This window comes from Hevea brasiliensis, chromosome 3 (genome assembly GCF_030052815.1).
Source record: "Hevea brasiliensis isolate MT/VB/25A 57/8 chromosome 3, ASM3005281v1, whole genome shotgun sequence".
Taxonomy (NCBI): Eukaryota; Viridiplantae; Streptophyta; class Magnoliopsida; order Malpighiales; family Euphorbiaceae; genus Hevea; species Hevea brasiliensis.
The window spans coordinates 575035-586463 of NC_079495.1; the positions used below are offsets into that span (position 1 = coordinate 575035).

At 34.0% G+C, this 11429-nt stretch overlaps 2 protein-coding genes across 9 annotated transcripts; both read left to right on the plus strand.

Moving 5' to 3' along the window:
• The first annotated feature begins 2003 nt into the window (after nt 1–2003).
• Nucleotides 2004–4316, plus strand: LOC110655019 (60S ribosomal protein L4). Its single transcript, XM_021811180.2, has 2 exons — nt 2004–3185; nt 3995–4316. The coding sequence occupies exons 1-2, from the start codon at nt 2070–2072 to the stop codon at nt 4106–4108; spliced, it is 1230 nt and encodes a 409-aa protein (XP_021666872.1). The 5' UTR covers nt 2004–2069; the 3' UTR covers nt 4109–4316.
• Nucleotides 4317–7108: 2792 nt separating this feature from the next.
• LOC110655021 (APETALA2-like protein 3) lies at nt 7109–10875 on the plus strand. Of its 8 annotated transcripts, none has more exons than XR_009147480.1 (12): nt 7113–7717; nt 7814–7839; nt 7966–7996; nt 8085–8172; nt 8257–8402; nt 8587–8631; nt 8749–8852; nt 8940–9079; nt 9188–9304; nt 9724–9867; nt 9963–10053; nt 10614–10875. XR_009147480.1 is itself a non-coding variant. In XM_058143548.1 (11 exons), exons 1-11 carry the CDS (start codon nt 7293–7295, stop codon nt 9975–9977), a joined length of 1281 nt encoding a protein of 426 aa, XP_057999531.1. In that variant the 5' UTR covers nt 7113–7292; the 3' UTR covers nt 9978–10177. The 8 variants fall into 8 exon arrangements, 5 of the variants coding, with proteins under 5 accessions (XP_057999533.1, XP_057999532.1, XP_057999531.1 ...); XR_009147479.1 differs by lacking the exon at nt 10614–10875 and adding an exon at nt 10488–10502; XM_058143548.1 differs by lacking the exon at nt 10614–10875 and having other exon boundaries at nt 9963–10177.
• Nucleotides 10876–11429: the final 554 nt, after the last annotated feature.

Consider the following 11429-nt stretch of genomic DNA (forward strand, 5'->3'; position numbering starts at 1 on the left):
TGTGATCAATTAGAGCTTGAACTGAAATTTGACCATAAATGATCTTCTGTGTCACTTGGTATTATGCCCTCCTGATTCTGATATTCTGTTTATTGTTGTCCCATGAAGTTGTTATTCACAGAGAATTACCAGGAAGATGATATTGTGTCAAATTTATATCAGGTTTTACTTGTAATGTTGTTATGCAGTTGGGTTCATAATCATAATTGATATCCTTTAGCGTGGCTGAGATTTGGGAATGAAGTGAGGCCCAAGAACTCGAGTCAGTTTTTCTGGTTATTTTTTAGGCCTAGCTTTCAATATTTAGTTCCTTTGCTAATTTGTGTTGCCCATCTTGCATCAATCTCTTTGTACTCTGCAGAAAAGCTTATGCACTGGATAAAGTGTTAGTTGTGTGTGAATTAGGACATAAAAACATGACTTTACAACTGAACATAAACCTTGCTGCAATACTTGCAACTTGTTGAATCACTTTTTCAAACAGATTCATTAAATATCCAAAGAATTTCATTTTTCTCTTCCTGTTTTTCAAGCCTGTGCAAAAGTTGAAAGCCAAACAAACCAAACCAAACCAAAATGGTTAGGTTAACTGAACCAATGGTTTCGTTTTGGTGCCTTGTATGAAATTCAGAAATTTTATATTTTAAACATTTGATTTACTTTTCCATTTGTATCGTTAATTAGAGGATTAATTATATGTCTTTATTTATTTATTTTTAATTAGCTTCGACCGAATTCAATATCTGAATACATTATCATTATTAGCATTCCAATGCAGTGTAATAGAAATGACATAGAACATTATGTGAAAGGATACTTCACCTGAAGAGATTTTTCAAAAACACAAAGGAACTAATGGATTAAAATATTTAAAGATTTTATATTTCATTATTTAACTCTCAAATCAGGATTAAGAAAAATGAATCCTAAAAGTTAATGAATATAAATATTATAACTTTAATTAACTTTCATTTTCATGTTAAAATAAGTCACAAACAGGATTAATTACATTCTGACCAACTTCTTGCGATGAGTTAGAGATTACTAAATGTAAAATTATTTTTGAATTGTTGTAGTAAAAATATCATTATTATGCATATCTCATTAAGTCGATCCTTATAATCATGTTTATCTCATTGATCATATATATATATCTTATCTATATATATATATATATATATATATATATATATATATAAATATATCGTGTAACTTGATTAACTCACATGAAAATTGATGAGTGATATGTTAAAAAAATTATTGAGAGATTTGTGAAATATGGGCTACTTATCATTTTAATTTAAGCCTATTGTTATATTGAATTATTTTATTATCAATGTTTACATGATTGTTTTGAATTATTTTATTGCATTTTTTTATAGTATAAAATTTTTATAAACTAATAATTATGAACAAACAATACAAAAAATGTTATGTTGTAAATAATATATTATTAACTTATCATGTATCCATTTCCATTAAAAAAAAAATTATCATGTATCCATATTATATTTAATTTATTCAACTATATACTAAAACAAACAAATATATATATAACAGTTTTCTAATGGTCGAATCTTGAGAATTTATTGTATTTTATCCACTTATAAACAACACCATTTTTATCAATTATCACCATCTAAAACACATGTAAAAAATATTTAAAATTCTTAGAATTTAAATATAATTTATATGGTTATTTTCACATTATTATTTCTGTAAATAATAATTTTATTAAAAATTTTCATAAGAAAATTATAAAATTTTTATCATTAAAAATTAAATATTACTAAGCTTTATCGTAAAATTACATCAATCCAAGAACCCAAACTACTTATCCATAAATAATGAAATTGATTTGCTATTATTTATAGTGGAATTTTGGGGTTCAACTAATGGCTGGTGTTTGGTCACACGTACAAGTATTTCTTATACCTGTGACCAAACACCAGCCACCAGCTATTGGTCGAACCCTAAAATGCTACTATAAATAGTCGCAAAGCATTTTTCCAATTTTCTGTTACCTAAACCCTACAGTGTTTTCACTGCCCCTTCACACACAGAGCACTATGGCCGCTGCTGCCGCCGCTCGTCCTCTGGTCACCGTGCAGTCTCTTCCATCTCTGAATGATATGGCCACCGACTCTGCCGCCACACTGGCTCTTCCCGACGTGATGAAGGCCTCTATCCGGCCTGATATCGTTAATTTTGTCCACTCCAATATTTCCAAGAACAGCCGCCAGCCCTACGCTGTTTCCAAGCGCGCCGGTCACCAGACCTCTGCCGAGTCTTGGGGTACCGGGCGTGCCGTTTCCCGTATCCCTCGCGTCCCTGGTGGTGGTACTCATCGTGCTGGCCAGGGTGCTTTCGGTAACATGTGTCGTGGCGGGCGCATGTTCGCTCCGACTAAGATCTGGCGTCGCTGGCACCGTAGGATCAATGTGAATCAGAAGAGATATGCTGTGGTATCTGCTATTGCTGCCTCTGCTATTCCTTCTCTGGTTATCGCTAGGGGTCATAGGGTGGAATCTGTACCTGAAATGCCCTTGGTCATTAGCGATTCTGCAGAGAGCATCGAAAAAACTTCAGCTGCAATCAAGGTGTTAAAGGAGATCGGTGCTTATCCCGACGCCGAGAAGGCCAAGGACAGTCACGCTATCCGTCCAGGAAAGGGTAAAATGAGGAACCGCCGGTACATTTCTCGCAAAGGCCCACTGATTGTGTACGGAACTGAAGGAGCTAAGCTGGTTAAAGCGTTCAGGAACATTCCAGGAGTGGAGGTGGCCAATGTGGACCGTCTCAATCTGCTGAAGCTAGCTCCTGGTGGCCATCTAGGTCGTTTTGTTATCTGGACAAAGTCTGCTTTCGAGAAGCTAGACTCTATCTATGGGTCATTTGAGAAGTCATCGGCGACGAAGAAGGGCTATGTGCTGCCTAGGGCTAAGATGGTGAATGCTGACCTTGCTAGAATCATCAACTCTGATGAGGTGCAGTCTGTAGTGAAGCCGATCATGAAGGAGGTGAAGAGGGCTCCATTGAAGAAGAACCCTCTCAAGAACTTAAACGTTATGCTTAAGCTAAACCCTTATGCTAAGACTGCTAGGCGGATGTCGCTTTTAGCTGAAGCCCAGCGCGTCAAGGCTAAGAAGGAGAAGCTGGACAAGAAGAGGAAGACTGTTACAAAGGTATATCAATTCTTTTCTATTGTATTCTTTTATAGCTTTTTCGCATTTTCAATTGATATACTATGCGTTCGCTGTGTATTATGTTAATGTTATTTTTTTTATCTTTGACTGATTATGAAATCAGTAATGTGATCTCTAATTTGGGATGGCAAAATTTTTTTTATCTTACGTTCTCATGAAATTTTGATCTGTCCGCGCTATGGTATATTGTTGGTTATGTTTATGCTTTTTGTGCTTTTTTATTATTAAATTGGGTTATATGATCTTCTGTTCGGAAATTATGAAATGTTTTGTCCGGCATTCTCTTGGAATTTTGTTATGAGTTGTTGCAATTTTTAGCATTGGTCTACTAGTGTCTGCATTTGCAATTTTTACGGTTATATGCCTTTTGATGACAGAGATCAATAATATGATCTTTTGTGCGGAAATTGTAGATTGTTTTGTCTTACATCATTTGAAATTTTGTTCTGCGCTGTTTCAGTTTTTAGGATTGGTCTGGTGTCTGTGTTGTTGCAGTTTTTAGCGTTGTTCTTGCTTGTCTCTGTACTGTTGAAATTTTAAAGATTGGTTAGGTGTGGACGTGATATGATGTTAAGATTATGTTTCCATGATGATGCTATTTGATTTGGGGGTTTTGCTATTTGCATTTCCAAAATTTGTGTTGTGTTTCTTGATGTGTTTGGTTTAATTTCATTTCTATTTATCTTGTATTTGTGTTGAATATTTTTCAGTATTTATGTCCTAATACTAGGTATTATAGTGGTTTAATTAGTAATTAATTGTCTTCATTTCCCCTATGACTCTACCAGGAGGAGGCTGCTGCAATCAAGTCTGCAGGCAAAGCATGGTACCACACAATGATTTCAGATAGTGACTACACCGAGTTTGAGAACTTCTCTAAATGGCTCAATGTTACCCAGTAATCTAGTTTTCAGCATTTTAAATTTTTTTGGACAATATTTTGTTCTCCGTTTTGTTTTATTAACTAGATTTTGTTATCTGTTTTGTTTTGTCAACTTTTTTGTGCGATTGGACATGGATGAGTATGTTTTACGATTGGATATTTTTATTGCTTGGTTACTTGGAAGAAATGTTATAGTACCCTTCTCTGATCGAAAGAAATTTCTAGTATCGGAATAGTATTTTTACCCTAGTATTGTAGTATTGTTGTATGCTTTGGAGTTGAAGGTGCACATTTTTAGAATAATGTATGGGTTTGTCTGGACGCATGCTTTCTACTGGAAGGAAAGCATTGATGTATGTGAATGAAGGTGTGAAAGAATTAACTAGTGGTCTTAGAAATTTGTATAAGAAATGATATTGTTCATTCTCTGTAATTTTGGTGAAGATCTAGACAATGATTTCAATTCAAGGATTTTGAATTACTTTCAGGGGTGATTATTTTATGTAGCTGATAAAAGTGAAATGTGTTTAATGAGAAGTTATAATGAGGTCCATCTGGGTTGTTTTGACTAGTATCCAAAATGGTGATAGTGGGAATTGGTGGAGTAGCTGGCCTTTCTTTGATTTTCGATGGAATTTCATGGTTCGTGCTGATGTGGTAGAAAAAATTCATTATTTCATGAGAAGACTGGGTACACGAGTATATTGGTTCATCTCTACAAATGAAGTTGGCTTTCCATAACAGTTGTAAAGATATTCTGCTGTCTGTAATCAGTTTAAGATAAAAGCTTAGTTGAGTTGAGTTGAGTTTTGGTTCTATGGCTGGAAATGTAATGTGTTTTAATGAAACTCTAGGTTTCAACTTGCAAAATTTCCATGCATTATACAAAATGAATATTCTCCTAGATCAGGCGTGACAGATCTATACCACTCAGAAATTCAAAAGTGAATGCTGCAAGGTTTGCTGCGTTGAGTCGTCGACATGTTCACGGTTAGCCTACCTTCTCGTTAGATGGTTTTTGTCCCCTTATGGTTGCTTTTCCAATTTTGTTTATTTTTTTTAGTCCTATTAAGATTGAAGTATTTTTCTATGTAATAGTTTAAGGCCTTGTGGACATTTATTTGGGCTTGGCCTTCTAGGCCCCAGGATTGGCTGGATTGTTGCTGCAACAAAATGGAATTGGATCGATCCTCAAATTGAAACCATTTTATCTGGGAGCCCATCTCGATTCCTTGCCGGACAAGAGAAATCTCTTTTTCTTTTTAATTTATCAATCGTTAAGACATTCCAGTTCCTTCTTTATAAACAGTTTAATTCGTAAGTTGAAGTGTTTTTCAGCAAGAAACTGCAATTGTATTGTCTAATCTTTAGTTCTTTATTTAGAATAACTGGACAAATAGTGGATCGCGTACATCTAAAATTCAAATTTCTAGAAAACGAAAACAAGTATTAATTGGACTCATAACTCCCAGCTCCTCGGCTCCTTCTTTTCCAGGCTTCCATCTAATAAATACTCTCTTTTCCTTACCAAACTCCCATAATTTTCAAGTTCCAACTTTTGGCTGTTATTTATTTATTTTTTTTAATGGGTGTAAATATGTGACTCTAAATTTTTTAAATAAAAATTAAGTTGATCTGAGTTTAAATATGTACCTATTTATAAGACAATTCATTAAATATAATTTATATTTATGTAATACAATTTTTCATTTGAATTTATCATTAAAATTATAATTCTCATTACTAATTAAATGAATTTTAATGAATATTTACACTCATTAAAAAAATTATTATTTAATTTATTTTAATAGATAAATTGTACTTATCATCCCTAATTTAGATAGTTATTTTATTTTAATCATTTAATTTTAATTTATTAAAATAAAATCTTTTAATTTTAGTCTTGTTTAAAAAAAAAGTCACTTTAAAATGTAATAACTGAAAATTGACAAGTCTATTTTATTTCTTTTTTTTTAATTAATACTAAATCAATATTTAATCAAAATAAATTTGTAGTTTATTGTTTATTATTATTTTTTATATAAAAATTAAAATGTTGTTAGAATATCATATATTAATAAAATATTATTTTAAAATTAAATTTTATTATTATATCATTATTAATATTCTAAATGTTACAAATTGAATTTTAATTAATAATAAATATTATATAGGTAATTAATAAATTTAATTAAAATAAAATAATTTTATTAATAGTAATTATTAATAAGAAAGAGTAAAAGGAAAAACAAAATGCTAATTTTATTTATTTTTTAAATGAAATACTGTAATAATAGGGTATTTTTTATAAAATAAAATTAAAATTAAAATATTTATTTTAATAAATTAAAATAAAACAACTAAAATAAAATAGTATTGATGTAATTTACTTAAAAAACACAATTTTTATATTATATTTCATTATGATAAAAAAAAATATTGTTTTTGTACGCATGATGAAAATGAGCATGTGGGAAAAAAATTGAGACACTGGCAAGTAAAGAAATTAGAGTCTGCTTTTCATCGTTGTCAGAGTTATAATTAAAAAATATAAAATTTCAAATATGTTATATGGTATTAGTATTAATTTTAATATATTTTATAAAATAATTTTAAAATATATTTGAAATGATATTTATAATAATACCTCTATGAAAAATACTTGTTATTTTAGAATTTCAATGCAAACCCAAATATATGAGAGGTTAATGGAGGTTGGCCTTTGCCAAAAATGCTTTGAGATTTTTTTTTTTTTTTTTTTCTTTTGGTTGTAGGCCTAACGACGTGTACGGATATTGTCCTTAAAACAGCACATGCTAATTGCAAATTTAATATTGGGAAGGAAAATAAACGAAATATAAAATATAAATTTTATATTATATTAATATAAAATAATAGAAAATTTTAAGCTATAATATGCATGTTTTAAAAATAATTATTCATATTTAAAAGAAAAGAAAGTAAAAGAAAAGGAAAGAGAATTAAAAAAATGTATTATTGTTAACGCACGCGCCATCGTAAATAATAAATAAGAGGAAGATGATGATGATGAATAAGGAGGCAGCGGAAGGGGAGGAGAAGTGGGTGCTTTTAGCAGAGCTAGTTTCAACTTGATACTCTTATTCATCAAATTTCAACATTATCATTTCGTCAAACACATGAAGGCCAATAGCTGCTTCTGATTCATTCCCATCACTTCCACTATGTTGGATCTTAACCTCTCCGTCTCTTCTCTCCACAACCACAACCTTCTACAACTTTCTTCCACCCATATGGAAGCTTCTGCTAGCTTCAGTTCCTCTTCCAACGCCGCCGACAACCACTACTCCTGCTCCAACGCCCAACCTTTCGCCTACGCTTTCAGCATTTTAACTAACGAACCTGTCAAATCCATTCACGATGACGATAACGCTGCCGACCCTACCATCCAGCTTTTTCCCCCGCTCGACGGCCACTCTTCCGATTCCATGACTCCGCAGTTGATGGATCTCAGGTCCAGGGAGATGGTGCCTCAGGTGCAGCAGAGGCCACAGGTCAAGAAGAGTAGGCGTGGGCCCAGGTCTAGAAGCTCGCAATATCGGGGAGTCACGTTTTACCGGAGAACTGGCAGATGGGAATCTCATATTTGGTTAGTTAGTTGGTTCATGATTCAACTAATATTCTTTCTCTTTCTCTTTTTGTATGGGTTGGGTTCTCAAGTGTTCTGGTTTGTTTTTCTATGCAGGGATTGTGGGAAACAGGTGTACTTGGGTAGGTAGATAAGAGTCAGTTTAATCCTTCCCTTTCTTTATTTTCCTCCCATTTTTGGATTTAACTATGATCTTGCTTGTTCATTGGAGCATTATTTTGTTAATGTGGGTGTTTTGATTCTTGTAGGGGGATTTGATACTGCACATGCTGCAGCTAGGTAATCAGGCCAATCAAATCCGATGGAAAGTGGTTTACTAAACATGATGTGGGCTTTTTTTTGTTTTGACTCAGTTGTCCATCTTCAGGGCATATGATCGAGCAGCGATCAAGTTCCGTGGGATTGATGCTGATATCAACTTTAATGTGAGTGACTATGAAGAGGATATTAAACAGGTGGGGATTCATGCAGATGTCGCTGAATTTTTATTCAGTCTTTCTGCTTTTTTTTCTACTCACGAGTGATTGGATGTTCTGCAGATGAGCAATTTTACAAAAGAAGAATTTGTGCATATCCTGCGTCGCCAAAGCACTGGATTCTCAAGAGGAAGCTCAAAATATAGAGGAGTAACTCTACATAAATGTGGGCGATGGGAAGCTCGTATGGGCCAGTTTCTTGGCAAGAAGTGAGAAACTCCTTCACTTGTTTCACATATATCCAGCTGGGTGTTCTTCTTTTCCCCCCTTCTAGTTTCCAAAGGCTACTGTGATTGTTTAGTGTTAATGTTGGTATGAAATTGAAATAGGCGGGATCGTAGTCTACTGGGGAACCTGGATTCTTATGGGGTTGCTTTCGTTGCTTGCTTGCAGGTATATATATCTTGGCCTATTCGACAGTGAGATTGAAGCTGCAAGGTCTTAGTGATCATAAATTGGATCATTCCTTTTCTTTAAACGAGATGTGTTTAATTTGTGACTCTCAACCAATTCTCTTTCAGTGCAATTGAGATGTTGCTTGTCTTTGGTTACCAGGGCTTATGACAAGGCTGCCATAAAGTGCAATGCAAGAGAAGCAGTTACCAACTTTGAACCTAGCACATATGAAGGCGAAGTAATGATGGAGGCCAATAATGGAGGTACTAACTATTGTTTAAAACTCGCTTACTTTTTGACCTCGACCGGTGCTTTATATATCAATTTACAGTAACATACTTCTTATACAGATGGCAACCAAAATCTCGACCTAAACTTGGGAATTGCTCCCCCTGATTTATCTGATGGTCAAAAGATAAACAGAGACACGGATGGTTTCCATATTCAGAATTGCTGGGATGGCAGGTCTATTGGCAAGGGACCAATGGTGGTAATCTTGATATTAATTTCTGATCTCAAATAGCTGTGTTTGTGCATTCTCCATTGAAAATTTTGGCTGAGGTCTTGGGATTGGCTCACTTTTATTATTCTCTTGCAGATTCTAAACTCTGCTTCTGCAAAATTAAAGGATGAACCGCCACATGACCCTGCAATGGCATCTCATCACCCTCCTTTATGGGGTGGCTTAGATTCCAATATCTTTCCCCTATATAAGGTAATTTCCCTTGATCTAGTTTCATTTTAAGTGACATCTTTAGTTTTTCTTTGCAATATAGATTATTTCAATGTTAAATTATTTTCTGTATTCTCTAGTTGGGAGACATGCACAAACATTTACATGAAGATGTAGCATCATGCCAATCAACTTGCAAAATGAGCGTCTTATTTATAGCTATGACTCAGTGTCTTAACCTCATAAGACATGCTCATTGACCATTGGTTTTTATTTGCCTATTATTGAATAGAAGAAATTTTCTGCCGTTCTATAACACCACTGAAAGCTTTTCTAGTTCGCCTATTTGAAGCTCTAAAGATCAAGCGTTGAATTTGTTTCCCCCACTTAATGACAAAGTTAATTGATAAGGTGTAGTCTTTGTCAATTAAAAGAAAATTCATTACCTGTGGTGATTACAGGAAAGAGCAATGGAGAAGTGGGTGGAAGTAGATTCACTGCCAAATTGGATGTGGCAAACCCAAGGGGCAAATCCACTGTCTCTCTTCTCCACTGCAGCATCATCAGGATTCGCATCTTCAACAATTACTGCACCTGCAGCAACTGTTAGTCAACTTCACTTTCCAAATTCAACAATTCTCTACCACCAAATTTCTCCTTCTGTCGCCAACCCCAGCAACGTCTCTCATTTCTATTGTAGGAGCTGAAAGATTAACATAGCCACAGTCCAAAAACCTTTTCTTCGGTATAGAAAAGAGATGGGTGGGCAGAGAATGAAAAAGCCAAGAATGGTAATCAAATTCATATTTTCAATAGCAATATTCCGCATTTATCTTTGTTGTAAAGCTCATTAAACTGGATAATTTTGGCCTTGTTGGTTGGAGTAAATCATGAAAATTTTTTTTGCTTATGTAACCGTCCTGCCATGCTATGCCTGTGCTTTTATTTGTTTGTAGCCCTATTGGCATCCATCTTATGCTTTGCATGTTAGACCAAAGTTTAGAAAGTCAAGCTGCATGTGAATTCTTTCTGAGTTAACCAGACAGAAAAAAAGTGAAAATTAATTTCTCCAAGGCTTCAGGAGAATGCTTTTGTTCTTAACATTGGAGTACAAGTTGTTTTGAAAACTGTAGATAAACCAATGCTAATTTGTATCCCAGCATGTTCATGTTTACTATTTATTCTAGCAATTAGCATCAGTTTGGGTAATTTTTTTTTTCCTCAGGAGATCGTATGGGTGATCCTTCTTTGATTCCCGAATTATTTATGAACACATGAACTGTATATTATACTATTAATTGAAATGAACTGCTCGATTAATTATCCTGCTCTTTCCTTTCTCTGATTCTAGGGTTTTGATTCTCATCTTATTTCCCGATAGAAAATCAATTAGAAATCAAGAGATTTTTTTGGGTTCACTCATAGTATAATGGCGACACGACTCCTTCAACAATGAATTAAATAAATTTCATCAGCAGAAAGCAAGAGTCAGAACCTTATAAAACTAAGCATGTTCCTTCAACCCATGAAAGGTTTTTTTTTCTTCCCCAAGTGTAAAAGTGTAAGAGATGAATGTTTATTAGAACGACAAGGCTTCCAAGTCCAAACATCTACATCTTCAATCTGAAATTGATCTACTTCTTGAGCTGCCCAATCCAGCAAGCAATTATTTATTTATTTATTTGTCAGTAGATACATCAAGCAATTAAAAATCAGAGTTATTTTAGGATGACATAGGAATCTCTCCAAGCAAAGTGAAGTTGTAACAAAGAATAGGACAAATAAAAAACAAATGAAATTGAGTGTCATAGAATCTCTAAATTTCAAACCGCGTGTACAAGAGAGGATGGCAGCGTCGCAGGGCCCTTTCTTATCCTTAGTTTGAAGTAATTTCCGCATTGATAGGCTTTTGCTTGAGGGTAGTACAGTGGACAACTCCTAAAAGTATAGCAGAAAAAAGGGTCACTCTCTGTATTATGAGCAGCATGAAAAGTCTGCTGTACTTCGCATATATGAACAGTGTAAAAATAATTAAAGATAATAAAGGACTTCATTTTTCCAGGCTTTTCAACAACACTATTTCTGTACTGCTATGACTATCATGTCATCTTCCTCTTCACTTCCTATGCTCTAAGGCTCCCCTTTTGTTTGTTGGGTTTTCCCATGG